Here is a 25,793-nt window from a genome sequence, read left to right as displayed (position 1 = left end):
CTGCTGGGGTTGGGTATGCTGGTTTAGATTAAATTGTATCAAATCTGGAACCTAAACTAAATCCTGTTCCCTTTCAGAAGTTCAGAAACATGGAACTTTTATTTTTTTAGTGTTTCATCCATAGTTTCTGTGTCAGTTCTGCTGGCTTTTTATCAGTATCACTTAAAACACACTACTAATTTTTTAATGTTATTTATATAACACGTACAAATATGTGTGGACAAGGAAAATAGGCTAGGCAAGAAGACTGTAGTGCTCTCTCCAGCACTGATTGCTATTGGCCAGCTCAATCCAATCTCATTTGGATTAATTAGCAGAATTGGATTAATTGGAATAATTGACAGTCCTCCCAGAGGAAATCTGCACTGCTTTACAGCTACTGGCCTCTAATTAAATAGTGCTGCTTGTCTTAGAGCTAAGGCTGCACTTCTAGTAGCACTGAATTTATTCAGAAAAATGTGAAAAAGCAAGTTAACTGCTACATGAACTGCTGTTACCTTTTGTATGAGTCAGCACCCTGAATATACAGGAAGGCTGCATGCTGTAAAGCCCAGCTATTTCATTATGAGAGCATGACAGAAGCAGAATATTCAAAGTTTTATTTGGCTTTTTTTCAGCTGACAGCAGTTGTTCCATATGCTTGATGAAATGCCAGATATACAGCTGATGCGATACATAATTTGGACTGTCTTGGAACTCCTTGTATTGCTTTACAGTGTGCTGTGTTTAAACAATTATGCAATCATTCTCTTAAGACTACAAGTTAATCATTGGTTTACTCTTCAGTGTATGAGCTGCATATTTTTGAGTCTGTGGCTGGAATGTCAACTAATGTAAATTTCACATATTGTTTTGAAACTAGCTGAGCTTTGGAATTTTGCAGCAATGAAGGATCTCTCTTAGAACTGAAATTTATCTCCTCGTGATAGCCCTGTCTATCAAGGGCTATCTTAAATAATCCTCCCTTCCTTAAAAGAAAAAAAAAAATTGTGAACTAAAGTTTTCTTAGATCTTGGTCCAGTGCAAGATTCCTTAAAGACCCAAATTTTCCATTTTTATGCACTAGCAGTCCAAGAAAAAATTGCCAGCACCTATGCTACACTTCTATTCAGATAATATTTTCATTGACAGAGGTAATAAATGGAGGGGGCTTATAGAAAGCGTTGCTGTCTGTGTGTTCACCTCTGCTGAAAATAGAGCACATATCTTTTTATGGTTTTAATATGATTCCTTCTGGGAGTCTTATTTATGCCTTTGTCAGTCTGTATTTATGGTTTTTGTATTTTGATAAGAAATTGTACTATAAAGGGTTTTGTGCCTTTTATAATGAACTGGTGGAAGTGGTGAAAAGGCCTTGACATGTAGAGTAACAAACACTAACACGTAAAATGCTGTATGTTTTCAGGACTGGAATAGTATGCAAATATGTAGTACTTCCAGATGCATAAATTTTCCTAAGGAAAAAATTCCATTTCTTCAAGGCATGTACTTGAAAGTGACTTGTTAATTTTGAGAGTTCTCCAGATAATAGTATCTAAACAAATTCTGCACACTGGAGTTGAGCATCTTAAAATTACTAGTCATAAATTTTCATATTTAAAGAAACCATAAAGGAGACAAACTTGCTCATAAGATTTATCCATCTACTTCTGTCTGTGTGTATAGTTTCAGTGTGATATTTATCTCCAGCTTTCTTTTGTTATTTTAATCTTAATAATGACTTGCATTTATTTGGGGCCAAAGTTACCCATGCTCTTTCTGAGGGATTGTTAATCTCTTCTGTTATAATTAGAACAAAACTCGCATTCTCGGTAATGCTAAACTTTAGGCCCCATCACCTTATATCTCAAGATACCCCTTAAACTAAGAAAAACACCAGTCTGCTATTGTAGGGTTTTTGCTTTCTTCTTAGAGGAAAAAAAGGCAAACCTAAAACCAATATTTTTTTTGTGATAAAATGTGAACACATCATTAGCATTCTTTAAGATGACTTGCATTTTCACATGTCTTGAACATCAGCTATGTTTCCTTACTTGTAAGAAAAGAAGAAGCTTCTTAGGTTAACCAGCCTCACTTTTGGTTTGTGACAACTTTAACATGTAGCAAAGTGTTAAAATAGAACATTTTTACATATACGATTTTTAGATATAATTGCCAAACACCAAAACAATCACAGATCATAAATACTGCTTTGTAAGGATTTACATTGTTAGGCACTGAAGACTTCTTCACTGCACACTCAAACTTTCCACAGTTGATGCAAGTCAGATCATTAAGAATCTGTGGGACAAAGGAGTTGTTTTGCCATCAGGAGAGCCTGTGCTCAGTGTATTTAACAACATTTTTATTTAACTCTTGTACATTACCTCAGTAGCACTGTTGAGAATAAGAGTGACTTTTAAAGGTCTATGGCATAAAAGTACTTGGCTTAATTGGTCAATCAGTCTCCTTAGTAAGAGGAAGCATGTTGTACCTGTAAAGCATTCCCGGGGAGGTTCCTCTGCCTGTTGTACTAACTGAAACTAACATACAACTGAGCCAGTGGCTGATAACTGTTGTTGCATCCTTCATCTTTCTGTTTGTGACTGTTGGTCTTAGAATTGCAAGGTTGGTTTTGGTGGGTACTGTGTCTGTCCCTTTATAACAGTGAAAACTCACAGAGATTATTTTGTTCCAGCGTGATCCCTGCTCACAAAAGACTAAGCTGTTGTAAGAGACAGGCTGAATTAGCATTTACAGCTCTTGCTGGAGAGATGTTGCATTGGGTTTGTGTGGCAAGGGTTTGGTAGCAAGGGGGGGCTACAGGGGTGACTTCCATGAGAAGCTGCTAGATGCTTCCCCCACGTCCAACAGAGCCAGTGCCAGTGGGCTCCGAGACAGACCCGCCACTGGCCAAGGTCAAACTCATCAGTGATGGTGGTAGTGGCTCTGTGACAACATATTTAAGAAGAAGGAAAACTGCTGTGCAGCAGCAGCTGAAATAGAAATGAGGGTATGGGAGAAAAACCACTCTGCACACACCAAGGTCAATGAAGAAGGAGTAGGAGGAGGTGCTCCAGGTGCCAGAGCAGAGATTCCACGGTGCAGCAGATACCCACCTGCAGCCTGTGGAGGAGCCCACACCAGAGAGGGTGGATGCACCCAAAGGAATCTGAGACCCCTGGGAAGGCTGCACTTAAGCAGGCTTCTGGCAGGACCTGTGACCCTGTGGAGGAGAGAGAAGCCCATGCTGGAGCAGGTTTGCTGACAGGACGTGTGACCTCGTGAGGGACCCACACTATAGCAGTCTGTTCCTGAAGGACTGCACCCCGTGAAAGGGACTCACACCGAAGCAGTTCATGAAGGACTGTAGCCCATGGGAAGGACTCATGTTGGAGAAATTGGTGGAGGACTGTTTCCTGGGGGAGGGGCCCCACGCTGAAGCATGGGAAGAGTGTGAGGAGGAAGGAGTGGCAGAAACAGTGTATGATGAACTGACAGCAACCCCCATTCCCCATCCCTTTGCACTGCTGTGGGGAGGAAGTAGAGAAAATTGGCACTAATGTTGATCCCAGAAAGAAGGGAGAGATGGGGGTAATGTGTTTTTAAGATTTGGTTTTATTCCTCATTATCCTACTTTTATTTGATCAGTAATAAATTAAACTAATTTCCCCAAGTTGAATCTGTTTTGCCTGTGATGGTAATTGCTGAGTGATCTCTCCCTGTCCTTATCTTGACCTTATCTTGACCCACAAGCCTTTTGTTATATTTTCTCTCCCCTGTACAGTTGAGGAGGGGGAGTGATAGGGCAGCTTTGGTGGGTACCTGGTGCCAGGGTCAACCCGCCAGAGATGTTGAGAGCATTTGCTTGATGTTTTGTGCCTTTGAAAGTACTGTTTGCCACATCATCATGCTAAACTGAAGTATTTCAGTGGAGCATTTGCAGCCATCAGGTGCAGGCTCAAGTTGTCAGAGTGATAATGTTTTGCTGTGGTTCAGTATGATTTTCTTCAGTGATTTTTTTCCTGTGTTACAGTTCCTGGACCTTGCGATCCTGAAGACTTAATAGATGGAATCATTTTTGCTGCCAATTACCTTGGCTCCACGCAACTTCTTTCTGATAAAACTCCCTCCAAGAATGTGAGAATGATGCAGGCTCAGGAAGCTGTCAGCAGGATCAAGGTGAGGAATAATTCCTCCTGCTTCTTGTATGGGTGCCTTAAGGTTGTGGATATGATCTTCTTACATATGCACTGTTTTCTTCATCTGGGGTTATCTGTGGTTTCAGAAAAGTTAAGTGCCTCATCTTTCTTTCAGGAAAATAAATCACATGTTTAATGCTGCTTTTTGGAACAAGATTGCTAAGGAAAAGTTACCAGGTCATTTTAATTCCCTGTAGTAATACTTGAACTGTGTACTCTAAGCCAGAATCTGAAGTGAATGGTGGTCTAAGTTATATATTACCTGGGTTTTGAGGGGAAACAGATTGAGGGTAAAACTAGTAAGTACTGCAGCTGCTTGGAGTACTAGTAAGTACTAGTAAGTACTGCTTCTAGCTTGGAACTTGATGAAACTGGCACTGTGGTAATGTCTGCAGTTATTTTTGACCCTGCTGTGGTTGGTTACTAGTTCTCCACCACATAACAGCTATGAGCTGATTCTAAAAGAAAAAGAAAAGCCTGTGATGGTACAGAGATGTATGGGGAAAAAAATAAATTCCTAGATTCTGGTATATTTGCTTTGTTTGGAAAACAGAAATGCCCACTGATTGCTGTATGAGCCGTGACAAGCAATGGGCATGCTGCTGTGTCATAAGTTACAATGATGACATTGTCAACTGAAATTAAGGTGTGTGAATGAAGTATTGCATGGTTGTAGAGGATGCTGCAATACTCCCACTACCCATACATGACTGGTTGGTAGGCACACAGCTTCCTTTTCTGCTAATTCAGCTAACCAACAAAATCTCACTTTCTTTAGTTTAGTTTTTGTGTGTTGTTCTTTTATATAGTTTATTTTGGATTCCAACTCAGACTCTGCATGCAATTGTATAAAAGAGAGAGGGTGAGAGACGGCATGTTATCAGTAAAGCCAGCAGCACTGTTTATTAAGGTCAATTGATGCTTCCTGCTGTTGTTACTCCTTCCACTGTTTTCCATGCCAGGTGTTCAATTCAGTCTGTGTATGAAACTTTCACAGGGAAGCTTCAACTAGAACCGTTGAAACTTTGACAGGAAAGCTCCAGATAGAAGTACTGAAACACTTGAAAAGATTGTAATTTTGCCAATGCCAAAATACATAAGGTCTTGTAACCTTGTCTTTGAAAATCACTCTAGTATTTTAGAGGAGGCAGGCAGGCAGAAGGCTACAGCCTTTCTGATACAGATAAGTCATCTTCTGTCATCTCTGTAGAAGTTTCCACAAACTTAAACAACTACTGAGCCTTTTGAAAAAGAAGGATTCATCTGTGTTCATGGGAGATGCTGTTTTCAGTGACTTTCTTTTAGAAGATTTTACACTCAGCTTTCTCAACCCTGGCAGGTCTTGGTGAGTTCTTCCCAAAGCTACAGCAGGGACTTTCCCTTACAGAGTCTGCTTCTTTCCTGTTCTGGGTGCAAGTAAGGCTGTGCCTCTCAGTTTAGTAGTCACCATCTGTTCCTTCCTGATGCTTGGCCACATAGTAGAAAAGTCTGATTTGAATGCACAGGAAACTAAAGGTAGAATAGAGAAGGGAGAGAAATGAGAGCCTCAGTGAGGCTGGATCTAGGAGGGATGCATCGCTGAAGGTTGAAAGGAAAGATTAGCATCGGCTGTCACAGGAAACTGGTATCCGGAGTAGAACATGAACCTGAGGCTGAACAGGAAGTTTGAACCTAGGAGGTAAAGCTTATGTGGGAGTACACAATAGGCAAAGATTGAAGGGATGTGTTAGAGAAACCTGGAATAGAATTGATTCAAAGCAGGCCTATGAGGTATAAGAGTGTAGAATCTTCCTCTGATACAAATGTATTTCTTAGAAATTCATTAACAAAATAAAGTTCTCTGTGAGGATTCTGTTATGCCTCAGCACTGCTGTGCCTCAAAACAGAAGAAATCTGTTTAACTCATTTCACTCGTAAAACCCATGATTTTTACATCCATATAAATCAGCAGGCATGCACGTTCTTGGTTGTAGCAAATTTGTCTCAGGATGGAGGCCTAAGTCGTTGCATTGTTGACCTGGTAAAATCCTATTTGGTGAGCATAATTTTCTGAAACTGTAGGTGTATTTCAGAAAATTATTGCCTTAGTGCACAGCACACAATACCATTTACACTTCTTTGACAATTCCTGCTTTTCTGCTTCTAGATGAAGCTCAGGCAATGAAAATATACCTCCCTGCACCTTAGGGTTGTTGCTTCATTAGGGTTGGTTTTGGCTGGCTTTGTTGCTGATTACCTTTAAAGATAAACTTTTTTAGTGAGAAATTTATTATGACTATAGGAGTTCCTGCTGCCAGATTCATTATTGCATAAGATAGCCTTTAGCCCAGATGTGTAAAATACTGCTTGCACAATGACTATGATACTTGTGCCACACTCATGTTTGTTTACGGAGAGTGTTAGGTGTTGCATGTGAAACATCTCTGTAGTAAAAGAAAATAAAGGTTATGAATTAAGAATGAGCTTTTAAAAATTTGCAAACTTGAAGTTAAGAGCATTAAAAATGGGGAGAGAGCTTTGTTTAATGCCTGTTGTACCTTACCTTCCTATGAGTGTGTTCCTTTTAAATCTGATAATTCCTATAATGCTTCCTTCACACCACATATTCATTCATTTAGAATATAAACAGATTTTGAAAACAATTCTCCATGCTGCTTGTTTAAAAAAGCATCTCTTCCAGTAAAAGTACAAGAGTTGGGGGGTTTCTTGCTTGGGCGCTCATCTCTATGAAGTCTACCTAAGTTAAAACAGATACACGACTTTGAAGGCATTTGTAGTTGAAGTCAAATAGAAGTCAAATGTAGTTGTTTCGTATTTCCACTGGGAGTTACTTTTAGTAGTAGAAAAGGCATTTCACCATTTTCAGACTGTAGTACAATTTCTTCAGATAGCACAGAAAAAAATATATTTTCACATTTTACTTGGAGTGGATCCATAATACTTGTAACAGTAAAAAAGTTGATGTGCGTGGTTAAAATTCACAGCCTATCTGTGCTGTTACATTTCACATGTGAACTAACAACTAACTTTCATTTTTATTTTTCATCAGCAGATTTGAGCTATGTGGCAGGTTTGAACATTTTTAGATAACTGATTTAATTACTGAATGTAATGTAAGAAAACACATATGTGGAAATAGTTCAGTATTCTGCACATTTTTTTTACTCAGTGTCATCTAGGTGTTCACTGAGTTGTAGTACATTTTTTGTAGAGGCAAAATGGGTTGAGTATATTTAAGACATCCCTGTAGCAAAAGTGGAAGCTTGCTGGTTTTTAACAATTTCTAATTTTGGAAATTGCTACTAGGTACATAGTTAAATTTAATTTACCTTAAATAAAAATCCTGGAATCTGTATATTAAAAAAAAAAAAAGTTTATATTAGGTAGTTTCTGTTTTTTCTAAGAATATGGAAAGAATCTTTCAATCTAAATTAGCAAAATAATGTGGTCATAAAGAGAATTTGTATGATAAAGTGTCTTGCATAGAATTATCCTAATTTATTTTTTCATGGACCATAGCTTCTTTTATGACATTTCTGTGCAGTGTTAAATCACTTATTAAAATTGGTTGTTCCATATCATTACCTTAGCTTTATGAAATATTTGAAAATCATTCTTCAAAAAACTAAAATACTACTAAGACCAGATGCTTCCATTGCAAGAGCAGAAGTTTCAATAAATTGAATGGTAGTATATTCCGATTAATCTTTAATTATGCATTGTAAACCTCTAAGTCAAGAATTTTTTTTCCCCCTTTTTCTTTTTGGCCTGTGCTTTTCTTCTTTTGTGAGGTCCATCACTCTGTGAAGGTTGGGGAGAGGGGGAAATTGTCTAAAGGGGAGCTTGATTTGGGAAAGCAGTTTAAATGCTCTGTCTCATTAGTGTCTCCCCCTTGCCCAGTGTGTGGCAGGCAGCTGTTATTCAAGATGAGTATATTATTTCTGATTACCAATGTGAATTAATATAATGAAGAGCGTGCGGCATGAGGCAGTTCTAACTGCTTTTGAAATAGTTTGCAGTTGCCAGGCTATCAAATATTTCTTACTTCGAAAAAGGTGACTAAAAGCTAGTGTGAGGATGTTTCTATTTGTAAATAAGCAGCACAGTCTGAAGTTTCAGTAGGTGCTTTCAGGTTTGTTTAGATGAGACCTGACAGGTGTAAGTTGTGAGCATCAGTATAAAACGTTTGATGTGTCTTATGATTCAGGCCTCCTGTTTGTTCTTCATAAAAGTAATTAGCCATAAATCTCTATGAAGCCTGTAATAGTAAGCTTCCTTCCTACCACAAGAACACCTGTTAATTTAATTAGTTAAGAGGCTGTTACTTTTGGAAGTAACAGGGTATCTGCCAGCCTGGTGAGTATTGCATTTCTTCAGTAAGCAGGTCTGTAAGTTCAGGTTCACCTTGGTTTGAATTAATGCTTGCAAGTCTGCAAGAATTATGCTTATTTGTGGTTTTATTGTTGCCACAGTAGTAGCACATAAGAGATCAGATTGTTGCAATGAGTTGGATGTAAATCAATTAAACTACTCAGTGACAAGAGACCTATTTGTGGAACTGAAGTACATGCTCCACTGCCTTCTTCAAAAAATGCGGTAGTATGGACATGTCTTTGTGCAGGAGACACAGGAAAACCTGTTGTCCAGATATGCAGTGCTAACAGTGGTATGGTATATTTGCACAGAAGGAGGAGAAAATGGAGGTGAAATTTACCTTCTGTCATACTGTTTTTCCAGGAAAAAATAACATCGTTTTAGGGAGGTTATTTTTTGAAGACTGGTTAAATATGAGAGCATTAGGAAACTTGCATCTAAATTCTTTAGATCTGAAAAACCTGTAATGGTAAGAGTTAAGATTCTTCTCCCACCTTTTACACTGATGTTGCTTCAAAAGCAGTAACATCATGGTTTACGCTGCTGTAAGTAAGTGGAAGCTCAATGTTTTTTTTCCTTACAAAAAGCCCCAAGAAACAAACCCATGCTAAAAACCCCTTGTTTGTTTCAAGTAACATTTTCAATTAAATAAAAAGAAATTCCTCTTGTGTTCTTCCTGACTCTCTTTGTGCAGTTTCTTTTTATTCTTTAAAGTACTTGTGCTAAACGTGACTTATCATTTTTTAAGCCAAAAAGAAAAGGAGGAAATTAATCTAAGCAGGGACCAATTTAGAACAGCTAGTAGTCTGTGAGCCCTGGCATTAGCAGGCAGATTCCTTCTTGACTTGGAGTCTCTGTAAATTCTTTTCTAACTATTCTCCTGTCTCTGTTTGTTCCATGCTAAGCAGATGGCCCAGAAATTAGCCAAAAGCAGGAAGAAGGTGCAGTACAAACTCCATCAGCTTGATGTTATGCCTGTTCTTTTGTTTTCTGGGATGTTTTTTTTCCTTTCTTTTAGTTTTGTGTTTTTATTTTCTGCATCCAGCAAGTTTTTTTTAGATTTATTTCTGAGCCACCATACAAGTTGACATTTGTCAGAAATCAGTTACCTGCTTGGCCATTTTCTGTTGTTTATCATTAGCCATCTCATGTTAGAAATAGAAGATTGGATTTATCAAATGGTTACAGGCAGAACCCAAAACACATACTAAAGAAACAGGACTGACATGGCAAAGGTTTTAATTATGTAAAATGATAGATTAAAATTAAGTTGGGGGGGGGAGGTGTTTTAATCTTTTTATAAGAATACTTCGTTTGATTCACAGACGTGTCAAATTGCTGGATGCAAAAAAGAAAAAAAGTTTATGTATATACACACAGTAATATGCTGAGATTGACTCATCTTAGTAATAAGTTTTATTTATGAAGTTTTTAAGTATCTTTTAACAAATCTAATTTATTAAAAAATTGCAAGTGTTTGCTTTCTGTTAACAAAATGTGACTTCTACAATGGGTTAATGCTTGAAGAGTATGTGAAGGTCTTCTTACCAGGACTACATTATGAATTGCTTAAGCTGTACTCACCTGTGGCACAGGTTTTTCCACAGGTCTCTGTGGTCACTGTTAGCTCATATAGAAAGTCCTTAAGTAAGACATACCATTAGGCTGTTCTATGGCTTGTGTGAAAAACCTTCCTTAAAGTGGGATTCATAGTGTGGACAAAGTGAGATAATAATTTTGATTTTCATGAAGTCTTTGTATAGTTCATGTTGTAGTCAGGTATAATTTTACTGAATCAGGGAAAATAACAAGGGAAGATTTTATGGGGTTAAGAATTTTTCAGATAATATCCTATTTCACATATATGTATATAGTTTCCATACCTTTGTGTTTAGCTTCTGCTGTCTATCTTGCATTGCTGTTCTGGTGACTGTGTCTTAGTGCACCCCTGTTTGTGAGCTAACTTCATTGGTAAGTATGTTACCTGATGTGTTTGTTTGACTCTTGTCCATTTATTTACAGGCTCCAGAAGGTGAATCTCAACCCATGACTGAAGTGGATCTCTTCATTTCTACACAGAGGATAAAAGTACTGAATGCAGACACACAGGTATAGACAAAGACACCTTTGTCAGTATTGTGGTTGTAGGCTACTGAAATAGACCTTCACCTACATGCCAAAATTTATCCCTCAAAAAGTGCTGGCTCTTGTATTTCCCGACAGGATTTCCTAGTAAAAAATCCATGTTCAAGAACCATGTCCTACATGCAATTACTCTGGCATGTGTCTGACTGTAGAAATTATTAGAATGTGCAGGTAATCTAATTGCAGTCAGCTGTTTCTTAGAAGCCATGATGATCGAGTATTGTGCCCAGAGTAGCGCAGAATGTTTGGTTGTGATAATTTGAAGTTCATAGTCCTTTGCACATGAATGCCTAGCATATTAAAGTTCTTTTATTGAGGTCTTTATGTGCTTTGCCACAGAAAGTGCAACTTTAATTTGTAAAACTTGCTCTTTGCTTTACTTTTGGAAAGGGAAGCTCTTGTTTTCTATTGGCATCTCCCTTCATGCATGACAGGTATGACAGACTTCACTTAACAAAAATCTGACATTGACATTTGTCTGCATAATACTAGGTGTGCAATAAGAACTTTGTTGAAACAGCTGCTCACATTGTTTTTTGTATTCCCCAGGAAACCATGATGGATCATCCACTGCGGACCATTTCTTACATTGCAGATATAGGAAATATAGTTGTTTTGATGGCTCGTAGGCGAATGCCACGGTCTAACTCCCAAGATAATGTGGAAGCATCTCACCCTTCCCAAGACGGAAAGAGGCAGTACAAAATGATTTGTCATGTCTTTGAGTCTGAGGATGTGAGCAATTACTCTGTCTTGTAATTTTCTAGGGTGGAAATGTAAGCATATTTTGGAAGGCTTGAAGTCCATTGCAAGTGGTCCTGTTTGTTCTTTAACTGCAACCAAATATTTAAGCAGAGGAACTTGCCTTCTGTTCACATGTTTGGACCTGACATTTTACTCACAAAATTGGTGTTTATAGAAATGCTTCCTGTTTTTAAGCTCCTTCAGTGCCTTCCAGTAACAATGAGAGGAGGATCCAGGTGCCACAGCTTACAAATAGCAGCTTAGATTCTGCATGTGAAAGTCTGTTGGAGATGCTTATTTTCCTAGGGAAATTCTAATCCCAAATTTTGCATCAAGAATCAATCATTGATACATACTAGAAAGGTAAAGGTGATTTTTTTTTTTTTTCCCCCTTGAGGAGTAGAGTTGTGTTGGGGAGTAGTTACTGCCATCATATCAAAAAGCCAGCAATATTGGTAATTCCAGCAAACTAAAAGTATGATGAATAGACACACATCTGAGTTAATTTTAGTCTATGGTGCAGGTTACTCAGTTACCTTATATAGGACTTGATATCCTGTTTTCACAATCAATATGCATAACTTGCCTATTTTATGCAGTTTTTTTTAGCTCAGTAACTGAAAAGTAAAACCAAACATCTCAGACTGAAGTGGCTAGGTATGTAGTTGTCAGGATCATAATCAAGTTAGTCCTAGTAATTTGTGAAAATGAGAAAATCTCAGTTCTAAGCCCTCCGAATAGCAGAGCATTACTTAAGAGAAGTAAGGTGAAAATATCAGTGTCTTACAGAATACTCATGTCTTCCACTCTACAGTGTATCAACAAGGACTTTGACATGGGAAGGTTTTCTTGAATAAGGAGCTGATTTTATGTCGTGATGAATCTGTTCTAAACCCATGTCTGAATAAATTATCCAGTTGAAGGTGAATGTATAAATATGACCCACTGCTGAGGTTGAGGTTAAAAAGTAGGAGCAAGAGTACTGATAGAAGTAATCCTCTACCAAAATTTTGACAGCGAGCATAAAAAATTGTTTGTTTGTTTGTTTGTTTGTTTTCCCCAAACTAACATGTAAGCCAGTTTAGCAAAGCCTTTCAAGAAACTGGTGTTAAGTAAAGAGAGTAGCCAGTGGTCCTTTGGCTTAATATCATTTGATATGCTGCCCACTTTGAGCCTGCTGTTCTGTATTTCTAGTCACAGATTTGGACACTGCTAGCTCTCCTACTGACCAGTTGAAAAATTGAAAATCAAACTGTCAGAGGCCAGAGACTGGGGTTTACTTTCCTTCAGCATGTGGAGGTCTGACTATGATCCAGACTTCCTAGATCTGTTTCACAGGCTACTATTAATTACTTTGGCTAGCTGGAATCTGTTTTTCCTGTTGGGGATCACTGACATCACTTTCTGTGGTTTGTTTGGATCAGCCCATATTTTTGTCAGATGTGATCCTCCCTATGCAATAAGATATTGGCCTAAAAAGTAGGTGCCTGTAGATCCAATACAGGCATTGCTCAGTGATGTGAAAATATGCTGAGAAATTTCGGGAGATTACATCAGCTCTCCCTAGTCATGGTATAGTTCACAAATAGCTTGCAAAATTATCTCAAATACCCAAATGACTAAAAGAGTTAGAATGGAAACAGTGCATCACCTATTAGCAGAGAGGAGATGTCAACTTCAAAGATCTTTTACATCCAGTTTTATAATATAAAAGTCATGTATATATCATTGTCACCGTTTCTTCTGGGACAACTGGGTATTTAGAAGAACTTACTTAGTAACTGACAGAGAAGCTGTAAGCCCTCAAGCAGGTGTTGGCCAGAATGTGTTTCTGCTTGGAAGAGTCCTTATCTAAGGACAGCACCAGATTTTCAACTGTATTCAGAGCTGGATCTTCAAATGAGCTGAACCCCAGTGACATGTCCAAATGCTGGGTCTCTAAATGGGAGTTGGTCTCTTCCTGGAGGGAGGATACATGTGTATGAATGTAAAGTTGACATTTATCTCCTCACTTAGGTTGCTGAGCCATCGAGGTGTACATTTCCCATTTTCTTGCTTTCCTGTTCTTGCTATCAAAACTAGGTTGATCTGAGCATTGGTAAAATACTGCCAATCTAGATACTGTCCTTTTCAACACCAGCAATCATGCTGTTCTCATCAGCAGGTTTAGAGCTAGTTTGAGTTGCTTTAAGATAAAAGCAACTTTTTATTTTAGGGTTGGGAACCTTTCCTTTATTAGAGACTAAAATGGACTTTAAATATAGCTGATAGGCTGTATAAAAATACACCTCAGCAGTATTCATTCATCAGCAGCACTCCCTCAGGCCTACCTTGTCAGATGTGGAACTCTCCTCTTCTCTTTGCTCCCTTCACCACAGCCCACGCTGTGCTCCAAGGGACTGTTCCAGTACACATCATGGGCAACTCCTGTGTGCTACACAGTGCTTACTGCACGTGCCGCTCCAGTTATGCACAGCAGTACTCTGCATCATGCTGTAATGCTTTCCTCTCCTGTCCGTTACCTGTCTCATACTACCTCAAAGGGAGGCATCCCTCCGGTCTGCTGTTTCCAGCAGCATTCCCCACCATGCCTGACACAGAGCTTTCTCCATGTCTGCCTTGGGCCCAGTCTCTCTCCCACTGCTGCATATGAAGAACAGCTCAAGAGTGGGAGCAGTGCACTGTAGGGAGTGGTGCGTTTGGTGGCTTTAGGTGCAGAGAAGGCTATGGGAAGCTGCATATGCAAGAGGGTGCACACAAAGGACAGGCTGAGAAGGAAAAAGGCAGGAAACTGGAAAAGTCATGGGAGTTGGAGGGAGGGAAACAAGAAATGTAGGGGAGAGAGGTTGAAGAAGATAGCAGGGTGGAGAAGGAGATGTATGTAACCACTTCCAGTTGATTCAAGGCCTGGATCCAGCCACTAATTGCTGCCTTTTTCATGTTTCATCTGAGAATGAGGTAGGAGCAGCCAATATGGACATGATGTTTCTAAAGGAGGGTAAGAAGAGGAGAAAATACCCTCTTAAATGTGGTTGTGTGTTTTCTAGTAGACATTTTCATTTTCACTGCTGGCTTTTCAGAGAATGGCATTGCCTCTGCTAGAAGGGGAGAGCCATCTGGGAGCTGCACATGTAGGAAGAATTGTAGGTGCAAGCTACAGTCACTGCAGCGGGTATACCTTTACATTTATATTATCAGTTCTTATCGGTGAAAGGGTGGCTCTCATTTATAATTGCTTACCAAGCTGTATTCATGGCACAGGTGAATGTGTTGACATTTTGTGGGTCTTCTAAATTAATTTTTAATGCACAAATATTTTTTAAACTGGTTTGCAGTAACTTGTAGGTTCATCAACTTGATGATCCATTTTACACTGTGATTGTGACAGAGAAAGTGTCAGTGGACAAGACCATCAGAATGTTTCAATTTTTTTTTCTCTTCTCTGGGAACTGCTACAGGCACAGCTGATTGCACAGTCCATAGGTCAAGCATTTAGTGTGGCCTACCAGGAATTTCTGAGGGCAAACGGAATCAACCCAGAAGACCTTAGCCAGAAGGAGTATAGTGACTTGCTCAATACCCAGGACATGTACAATGATGACCTGATTCACTTCTCCAAATCTGAAAACTGCAAAGATGTATGTCTCTTTTTTTTTTTTTCTGTAACAACATTAAGCTGCTCTGTACCAATTGCAGGCCCATGCCAGCAGAAATCAGGAAACCATTAATACTTTTATACCACTAATATAAATTACCTGAGTGAGACTAGAATATCCCCCCAAGTAGGACACCCTGTCATCAGTTCTGTTTCAAAGGCAAACAGTGAACCCAAACATCAGCATCAAATGGTTTACCATCTCTTTGTGTTCTTTTATCAAACCATTTTCAGACATGTTTGAAAATGAACTTAGATTAATACAATTCAACAGATTACAGTAAACAATGTGAAATTTATAGAGGCACGGGTATTTGTGAAAGTGGCTGATACCAGATTTTAAAGAATTGTATTTGCTGAAAGAATTTGCAGCTTGCTTCCTTAAGATGAAACTGCACCACTGGAACACACCAGTATTGGTTTTCCAATCCACAACCATAAACGCTTGCAATCTCTTCCTGTTGAGCTTTGTCACTGAAGACCATGGCACCACTGCTTCTTCAACTCAAATTTCCTCTGCTTATATGCAGAAATAAATTGTGAGGGGTGTTTCAAGCTAAGTAAAATGTCTGTTATGTAGTGCTGATTATTTCGTATTTGAATACAAATTAAATATAACAAAATGTGTGCCCTAGTTTGTTTTGCCTTTGAATTGGGAAGGCAGGTTGCAAGTAAGGAGGGATATGTGTTTGTTGGTTATATGAATGTTTGGTGGTGGTGGTGTGTTATTTCTGTAGCTGTGAAGAAGCTTTTTTTTGAAATGCTTTTTGTTATGATACAGGTTTACATTGAAAAGCAAAAAGGAGAAATCCTAGGTGTAGTGATTGTGGAGTCTGGCTGGGGATCCATTCTGCCTACAGTTATCATAGCCAACATGATGCATGGAGGACCAGCAGAGAAGTCTGGGAAGCTGAACATAGGGGACCAGATCATGTCAATCAATGGGACCAGTTTGGTTGGTTTACCACTCTCAACATGTCAGAGCATTATAAAGGTATGGAGAATGTTTCTGGAAGTTACACATTTTTAAAGGGTTACATAACAGGAGAGCAGAAAGTATAGAACTCTTAAGTCTTTAAATTACAGTGGGAATTATGCTACACCAATTTTCTGACTCCCAGAAAGTGAGCTGTGCCATTTGCTTATATAGACAAGGACCCTTGTGCAGAACTTCACAAGAGAATATTTTGTTCAGAAGGAAGATATTACCAGATGCACGCTTAAAATTTAATGTGAATAATGTTGTCTTAGGCCATATTAGCTGTTTAAATGCCTTCTAGTATCTGACTGAACTAGAGCTGATGCTTTGCATTTTGTTTATAACTATTTTTAAAACTTTTAAACTTTGAATTGAAGATGTACTTATCCTCTGTAGAAACATTGCTTGAGTTATTTGAAAATGTGATGCTTCTCTTCGCTTGGCTAAATGGGAGATTTTAATTAGAAGACTTTTATTCTGTTTGTCAGAAAAGGGACTGCTAAAAGCACGCAGGTCAACTGGAACTGAACAGTGTCTGAAGTAGCTGTAGCATACAAGGGAATAGGTATTTTAACATCAAGAGTTTCAAGAGCTGTAAAGATGCGTCACTAAGGAATGTTTGAGATGAAGTTATATAGACTTTATTATTTATCAGAATAGCCCCACAGAGGTCCTGCAGATCAAAAAATGTAGACATGTAATGATATGCTGGTGCTGTGCTATACAGAAATCCTTCTCTGATTTCTGGGAATATGCCTGTTAAAGTTATTTATTTAGCAACTTTCTGGTAACAAGTTGTATTATGTAATACGGGGGGGTTGCATTTTGTACTCCTTTAAATTGCAAAGTAAATTTTGCATTTACAAAGTAAATTTACAAAGTAAAGTAATTTTTTTTTTTTTTGTCCACAGATTACTTTCTTAACATTTGAACTAAGACGTTTACTATAAAGACTTCCCATTCTGTTTTCCAAAAATGTTTTATACTGAGTTCTGATGAGTAATAGATGCATAAGTTACTGAGCCAGCCATTTTAGATTCAGTGAGTAGAAATGATAGCCTGGAAGTGTAGCATGCTAAAAACAGTCTAATATTTGTGAGGGAAGGAAAAAAGTAATCATATTAAATATCTTTGTGCCAGGTTCAGTGAAACAAAACTACTGCAAATTTAGGCTTTTCATGTTAGCCATACTTGTTTCCTATGCCATGTCAATTTTATTTCTAAAACTGTGATGAGTTATTATGAGTCCAAGATTGTAGTGATGGGACAAGAGGTAATGGTTTTAAACTGGAAGAGGGTAGATTTAAATTAGATATAAGGAAGAAATTCTTTCCTGTGAGGCTGGTGAGTCACTGGCAGAGGTTGCCCAGAGAAGCTGTGGCTGCCCCCTCCCTGGCAGTGTTCAAGGCCAGGCTGGACGGGGCTTTGAGCAACCTGGGCTAGTGGAAGGTGTCCCTGCCTGTGGCAGGGGGGTTGAAGCTAGATGATCTTTTGGGTCCTTACCAGCCCAAACCATTCTGTGATTCTTTGATTCAGAGCCTTTTCAGGTGGAGTTTCGTTGTGCTCATCTGTACTTCCTCAAAACAACCAACCAGCTTCACTATTTCCAGCTTTGGCAGATCCTTCCCTTCCTCACTGATACTTATTGCTGTTGCCATAGGAACTGCTAGCCATTTATTTTGTCTTTCTAAAGAGAAGATAATCTCTATGTTTGCAGGTCTTCATAACCATACATCTGGAGCTCTTCATATAGCACTTCTGGTGACAAGTATATATACCACTGAATTAAACATGGCAGAAATATCTCATGATTTCAGATTTCTTTAGTATGCTGTAAGGACTCCTATAAAAAGATTACAATATTGTGTAGCTAAGAAGAATATCTTACAGGCACTTCAAGGTAATTTCAGTTTTGGATGTAATGTCTGCTGCTAATTGACCATAAACCAGTTGCAGACTGACAGAGTTTGGAAGAAGCTTTCCATATGTGGTGGTTATTCCCTAATTGTATATTCTTCAGAAGCATCTGGTACTAGCTGTTATCAGAAGCTGACTCGGGGACTAGATGAGCAAATAAATTGGTCCAATGATAGAATGGTTTTGTTTTTGATCAGCAGATATTACCAGTCTGCATCATACTGGGTATTAGCCACTTTTGAAATATATGCATTTTCTGTAAAATTTGAAAATTATTTGTTGGGGACCATATTACTTTTTTTTTTCCAAGGAATACATAAAAATAACTTGCACATTTGTCAGGGAAGTAAGAGCATAGTAATAGCAACTCTGTTGAGGGCATGTAGCCTGAGTGAACTCAGGTCACTGAAGTTAAGACACCTAAATGGGCATCTCCAGTACTCTGCATAATTCCTGCCCTCCTGGATTTAGAAGGCTGAGGCAAAAGCCCCTCAGACTTTTGAGTAAACATCATACCCACAGCTTAGTACAGATTTACTAGTTGCTGTCTTCTACAGTGTGTGTTCTTGTGAAGACCTGCAAATAGAAGATGAGTGACTCGAGCATGTGTGATGTGCAGCTCACTCCTCACCAGAGTGGAGTAGTCCACAGTCATGGAAGAGATGGAGTTTGGACCTTCTTTCTGCTGGGAGTAGAGGAGGTTCCCACAGCCACATGCTTTGTCATTTTGTGTTCACATGCCCATTCTCTTGGAATAACTTTCAACAGTGAGCCAAGCTGAGCTCAGCACTGTGTGGAAGTGACGGCAGCTGTTTCCCATGCCATGATTGCATCCAGTTTAAGGCACGGACAGGAGAACAGACTCTAGGGCAGTTCACCCTGCCAGGATGCCAGTCTAGCTATTCAGGCCACTGCTGAATTTACAGTTTAGGTCAACAGAATCAACAGCAGTAAAATAGATGTAGAGACTTCAGTGTATATTACCTTAGGTGTAGTAGGAATTACTTTTCAGAATTAACCTTTTGAAGTCAGTGCAGACACCTATTAGTTGCAGTGGGACCGATTTCAATTGTACATATAACAGGAATTCAGAATTCATTGTATTAAGTATTCATTGTATTGTATTAAGTATTAAGTATTGTATTAAGTAATGTTGAAGTTGCTGTATTCTTTCTAAAGCATTTCTTTCTTGATATGGATTTTATTTATGTATTTATTTATGACTAATCCTTGATGTGAATGAAGCATTTCAGAAAAATATTTTAACAATCTCCAATAGCTCTGAATGCTTGAGGCTGTACAAGGGGTCAGGTTGAAGTTATCTGCATTTTTACGTTTGAGTTTTCATGGATCCATACAATCAGTCTCTGAGGCTGGCAGTCACTGCTGAAGCTGGTCTAGACCAACACTTCAGTTCAAAGTAGAGCAGGTTGCTTAGTGCTCACTAGGGTTTAAATAACTCCAAGGCTGGATACTCCACAATCTCTCTCAGTAACCTGTTCCAGTGTTTTACCACCCTGACAGTAAAAATAAATTTTCTTCCTTCAGTTTTCTCCTGATAGCGAGGAGTTCATGACAAATGTGATATAACTCATTTAGAAGGGAGGAGGAACAGAATTTGGGACCACTGCTTATACAAGCATGATATGAGCAGGACCTGCCATTTGCTTGACAGAATTTAGTATATCCCATTAGGGAAGCCACTTATTTGTAACTATCTTAGCAAGTTACTCCAAAATTTTATTTCCCATCCATAGTCATTGGCTTTTTTGGTGAGCTGTATACACCTGTTCAACATTCTTTTTGTACATGATTTGTGTTATCACTTGAAGAAATTGCTAACAGGAAACTAGTTTTCCTAAAATAACTGTCAGCTTCTTGGTGAGGAAAAAAAAAAAAAAGATATTTTATCACTCGTTTCAGTGAATATTCTGCTTGTGTCTAGCATTCAGTGATCACATAATGTTACAAAGCATAACAAGAGCAGTTTGTTCAGGGCTGTTCCCCTGTCAATATTTTAACACTTTTTTCCCCACACAGTGCTTATGTTAAATATTTTGCTCTGTCTTTGCTAGCATTTTTAATGGTGATTTCTTTTCGCAGGGTTTGAAAAACCAGGCCCGGATTAAACTGAATATTGTTAGGTGTCCTCCAGTAACCACAGTCTTGATCAGGAGACCAGACCTCAGATATCAGTTGGGCTTCAGTGTGCAGAATGGGATTGTAAGTAGCTTTCACTCTCTCTTGTTAAGCTTTAATATACATGAAACTTCTTACTCATTTGGGGGTAAGTTTCAGTGTGGGAAGAGGGAAGCTGCTATTTTTTCCCTTACAGCAAGCAGGACTTTGCATATCTCTTAAGTCTAAGATATAAAAGCAGAGTTTATCAGAGTTATTTTTTGTCTTTAACTCTGCTTACTTCACAACTTTAGAATTAACCAGAGGAGTAGAAAAGCTGTTTTAGATTAGAGAAACAAAAATGTGTAGCAAAGGCTGCTTTCAATAGGTGTCTTTAATGTCTCTAACCAAGCCATTGCATGATCTCAAAAGAAAAAGACTGTTGTTGATCCTGTCTTGTTGTAAGGCATCTGCATCCTGAACATTACTAAACTGTGGTCTTTCATATGCTCTTAAATTTCCAAACCATGGCACATGTGATTTACAACAGCCTTTTCTGACAGTTTGTTCTGCTCTTGGAATAGAATGTCCAGTAGTTACTTGTCACTAACAAATTTTACTTTGAATCAGTGATCAATTACATTTTAGAATTTGTTGCAAGCCTCTGTGTTTAAATGTTGCTTTATAGTTTACAGGCAAAAATGGGTAACCTAAAGCCTCTGTTCCTTATCCAGACCCTGATAAATTCGTCCTTTCCATTCCAGATCTGCAGCCTTATGAGAGGAGGTATAGCAGAGCGAGGAGGTGTGCGTGTCGGCCATCGGATCATTGAAATCAATGGACAGAGTGTTGTAGCAACACCCCATGAGAAAATTGTTCACATTCTCTCAAATGCTGTTGGTGAGGTAAGAGCAGGCAATGTGTCTAGGCGATACAACATTCTTGCTGTTAGCATTAACAAACCAGTGGAAAACCAGTAACAAGTGGTGCCCCTCAAGGGAACATAATGGGACCAATACTTTTTAGTATCTTCATCAATGGCAGAGAGAGTGGGATTGAGCACACCTTCAGCAGGTTTGTGGATAACACCAAACTCTGTGGTGTGGTTGATTCGCTTGAGGAAAGGGATGCCATTAGAGGGACTTTGACAGGCTTGAGGAATGAGCCCATGTGACCCTTATGAAGTTCCACAAGGCTTAAATGCAAGGTTCTGCACTTCAGTCAGCGCAAGCTCCAACATCAGTACAGACTGGGGGATGAAAGGATTGAGAGCAGCCCTGCGGAGAAGGGCTTGCAGATACTGGTGAATGAAAAAGTTGGGCATGAGCAAGCAATGTGCAGTTGCAGCCCTGAAAGCCATTTGTATCCTGGGCTTTATAAAAAGAAGCATTGCCAGCAGGTCAAGGGAGGTGACTTTCCCCCTCTACTCCACTCTCTTGAGACCCCACGTGGAGTAGTGTGTCCAGCTCTGGGGTCCCCATCACAAGAAAGGCATGAACCTGTTAGAGTGGGTCCAAAGGAGGGCCACAAAAATGATCAGAGGGCTGGAACACCTTTCCCGTGAAGAATGGCTCAGAGAGTTGTGGTTGTTCAGCCTGGAGAAGAGAAGACTCTGGGAGAACCTTACTGCAGCCTTTCAATATATAAAGGGGGCTTATAAGAAAGGTGGAGGGAGACTTTTTACCAGGGCCTCCAGTGACAGAACAATGGGCAATGTTTTTAATATGAAAGAGGGTAGATTTAGATTGAACATAAGGAAGAAATTTTTTATGGTGAGGGTGGTGAGACACAGGATCAAGTTGCCCAGAGAAGTTGTGAGTGCCCCATTCTTGGCAGTGTTCAAAGTTGGATGGAGATTTCAGCATCCTGATCTAGTGAAAGATGTCCCCTGACCACAGCAGGGGGATTGGACTAAATGATCTTCAAAGGTCCCTTCCAACTCAAACTATTCCATAATTCTATGATTCTATGTTAGCATGTTGCTATTCAGATCTAAAAAGTGGAAGTGAGAGCAAGCCAACACACCTTTGTTTTATTATTTACCCGTAGTTCTTTATGTTTTAGAAGAACCCTAATTTGAAAATACAAAGTGTCACAACTTTAGGTTGTTCACTGATACAAAACATACTGTTTCATAAAACTACCATCTGCAATACTTTAATAGGGGGTTGAAAACTCTCAGGTTTTACCTTTCCCTTCTGTCTTTCATGACCTTAGCTAGTTCCTTCACCAGTGCTCTGTTGTAGTATGCATGTTAGGAACATTGATTAACTTGCCGTATTTCTTCTAGATTCATATGAAGACTATGCCAGCTGCCATGTACAGACTGTTGACTGCACAAGAGCAACCAGTTTACATCTAAAGCTGACACCTCACCATCGTGATGTGCATGGAGGATGTTTTTCCTCGTTAGTGCTTGTCTAGTGCTGCATTTTTGTGTCTGCAGAGACATTTCTTTCTCTCCCTCTCCCCTTCACAGGCACAAACACACTGTCTCCTCTCCCTTTTTCCTCTTCTCCCCACCATTTCCCTCTATTTTGGGAAGGGGCAAAATATATCTATGGGACTATTTTGGTTGCATCTTTTTACAAGTGAAACTTCATGCAATTCCACATGCAAAACAGGAAAATAGTAGCAGCATTGTTCACAGCAGGATTCTCAAAGAAGATTGACTCTGCTTCATGCTACACAGTCAGGGTTTTTTTTTGTGGCTATAATTTGACAAACTGAGTAAATTAAATGTTACTGAATGAAAGATGTCTTTACCAAACATAAAAGTACAGGATGCAAAGTGTTCTTTTGGATATCCTGCATGTGACTTTGCTTTTCTTGCCCCATTTTCCCACAGGCACTGAGCTCAATATTAAAGGTTTATGTCTGTAGGGATATAAAGGTTTATGTCCACAAGGATAGTTTTTCCCTCAGGAAGAATTACCTGCTTATGAAGACTCAGTAAATGCTGCTGTTGTAGAATGGACTTTGCTACTACACACATTTTAATTCCCCTCTGTTGTCAGTTCTTCATGGACATAGGACCCCAAAAGGTACTCCATGAGTTGCTGAAACATGTTACACTTGCATTACTTACACTAGGTAATTTGGGAGGCTTTTTTTACAGTTGCCTCACTGTCTCTGCCCCGAGGTTTCTAAGTCTTTCCTTTCTTCTACTTTGTTTTTAAATGCAACATGTCTTTTATAGTCCCTTGCCTATTTTAGAGGTTAAAGGAGAGGGGCAGGATCTTTAAATATCTACAATAGAGAAATAGTGAGGAGCTTTCCTGAATAGCTACACTTTTTCTAGGCTCTTAATTCTGAACTTGGTGCACACAGCCATGTGTGCCGATGTATATAGACATTTTTAAAATTGTGCTTGCTATTTATGAAGTTTGAATATAAGAGATCTGCAGATTATTCTAAGTAATTTTGTTCTCTGAGCCAGTTTTAACATATATTTTTGTCCAAAGACATGTCTCATTTTATTGATTTTCTCCTTAGTTCATGATATAGATAACAGTGGGAGGGTTAAGGTGGGAATAAACTTATTTATTTTGTTATATAATTGTGATTTTTTTTTTCAATATGTATGGCACTTAAAGGAGATATGCGTGTACTATATGCACTTGTATGAAGATGATAAACTTTAGGGATGTATGAAATCTAGGATTTGGCTGGCCTCTAACTTGCATGCTAGAGACAAAAGGGGAAAAGGGGGTTGGGTTGGTTGTTTTGCTTGAAGAGGGAAAAAAAAAAAGAAACAGCAATGGGTTTTTTTTCGTAGTGAGAGGAAAATTCTCCATTCTCTGTAGTTATTTTTTACCAGGACTGTATACTGGTGTTTATGCTGAAATTGAGCCATGCATTTAGTCTGGGCTAGTATGTTGATTTTTAAAAAAAAATAGTTTGTGCTGTGTTTAACTGTGATAGAAAGGCACAGTGAGTTGAAAACAAGAGCAGGCCACACACCACTTCTGCTTTGCAAATGTGCTGCTGGTCATAGTCACTTCTCCATTATAGTGGGGTGGACTGTGCAATGGAGGCATTGTTTACAGTCTAGTAATGATACCTAGACATTGCTACAGAGATTCATGGAAGTGGATGCATGCATATGTACAACGTGTGTGTGCAGACACTGCTGAGAGCTGCAGAGCACTCTTGCCAGAGGTCCGTTTTTGGCTTTCAGAAATCATGGATGTCCATGGGCTGATCAGAGGTAGACAGTAAGCTTTGTATTTCAGTGGGCAGTAAATATTTAAGGGAGATAATGAAGTGGTGCATAAACTATTGTAGTAAGTGAATATGTTTTAGTGTTGAAATTGACTTGATTTTACTGCAGTTCTTGTTGTTATATAATTTAATCCAAATCTCCAGAATAGCAGATTGCACAAGAGAGCAGTGTTAGTATTCCAGGTTAGTACTTACCTCTGCTGCCTGACTGATGCAACTAGATAGTGAATGACTTGTGAGTATATTGTTCAACTCTAGACATCTGATGTATGATCATTTGAACTTTTTTCCCAGAACTTTCCATATATATAGTAATATATGTAAATATGATATATAACCATGTACAATTTAGAAGATTATATACAGTGCAGCCTTTCCATAAATTGCCTGAGGAAACATAGTGAACTCTTGAAGACACACTTATGCTTCTGGTTCCTGTTGTGTTTACACTCTCAGCTTCACTTGTTTCTGTGGTTCTGTCCAACTTATGTGGTGGAGTCTTTAACTCCCTTCACCGGGAAATGATGAAGACCTGAACATGCAGATGTATTTAGAGATGAAACAAGTCTCTTTGAAAATCTTGCAGCCAAGATTCTGTGAAGTTACTGATGCTTGAGTGCTTGAACAGTTCATGGTAAATAGGTGCTTAGCATCAAGCAAGTGAATGCTTGCAGGATCAGAACCTAACAGTCAGTCTCATTTTTTCCAACTAAGGTGTGTGCGTAAGATTTCTAAACTGGGAGGTCCGTAGTGTGTCCACACTTCTGGCAACAGTCTTGTAAACAATCCCATTTTACTTTGTGAAGGGAAAGAGTTTCAAGAAAAAGGAGCTTGAAAGGGAAAGCTGGCAGTTCTCTAGACCGTTGAAGCAAGTTGTTAGATTACATATGTGAATTTTTAACCGATTGAGAGGAACAGACTGCTGGTTCATATTCCTTCTTCAGTGACAGACCTGAGTTCTTTTTCATCCTTGCTGCTTCATACAGTCTAATTAACTCTAAAGTGTTTACATTAAGGATGAAATATCCCTTGTATTTTTTTTTATTAGCAAGTTTCACACATTTGTTTTGAATCTAGTTTTAATTTGAGATTCAGTTAGGATTTCCAGGTTTGCTTGCTTTCCTTGTTTTCTAGAATGAAATGTGTTTCTGAAGACAACAATGTTGTTGAGCACTCTTGTATATATTTAGCATAGTACCTAGGCTATGAAGTTGTACTATTGTTCTGTAAAGAGGGTGAATAGAAATTATTGTAAAGCGTTGGGAAAAGTATAGTATTGTATTTGTAACAATATTGTTATTTGTAAACATTTAATGATCCCTATATATAAATATAAATATATATATATAAATATATGTGAGCCTGGAATGTTGATACTGCAAATCTACTGAATGTAATTCCTCTGATGTTTTTTGCCACAGGTCTCTTGACCTCTAATGAAACTGCAGTGGTTTGA

The 25,793-nt window shown here is 38.8% G+C and overlaps 1 protein-coding gene across 2 annotated transcripts in view; it reads left to right on the top strand.

The window, feature by feature from the left end:
- The window catches only part of APBA1 (amyloid beta precursor protein binding family A member 1), a 69,633-nt gene extending 44,607 nt beyond the window's left edge, over positions 1–25,026 (top strand). Inside the window, exons 5-13 of one of the 2 annotated variants that reach the window (XM_026866153.1) lie at positions 4,016–4,161; positions 9,464–9,496; positions 10,578–10,664; positions 11,250–11,435; positions 14,903–15,082; positions 15,881–16,093; positions 20,099–20,218; positions 20,878–21,018; positions 22,404–25,026. In XM_026866153.1, the coding sequence (XP_026721954.1) occupies positions 4,016–4,161; positions 9,464–9,496; positions 10,578–10,664; positions 11,250–11,435; positions 14,903–15,082; positions 15,881–16,093; positions 20,099–20,218; positions 20,878–21,018; positions 22,404–22,475 (1,178 nt within the window). In that variant the 3' untranslated portion in view covers positions 22,476–25,026. The remainder of the gene's footprint in view (positions 1–4,015; positions 4,162–9,463; positions 9,497–10,577; positions 10,665–11,249; positions 11,436–14,902; positions 15,083–15,880; positions 16,094–20,098; positions 20,219–20,877; positions 21,019–22,403) is intronic. The other variant, XM_026866154.1, reaches the window with a different exon arrangement.
- The last annotated feature ends 767 nt before the right edge of the window (positions 25,027–25,793 follow it).

The sequence above is a fragment of the Athene cunicularia genome, assembly GCF_003259725.1.
Source record: "Athene cunicularia isolate RWA chromosome Z unlocalized genomic scaffold, athCun1 chrZ_part2, whole genome shotgun sequence".
In the NCBI taxonomy this organism is placed as follows: Eukaryota; Metazoa; Chordata; class Aves; order Strigiformes; family Strigidae; genus Athene; species Athene cunicularia.
Note: the sequence above shows the minus strand (reverse complement) of the source record. Positions and strands in the feature narration are given on the sequence as shown.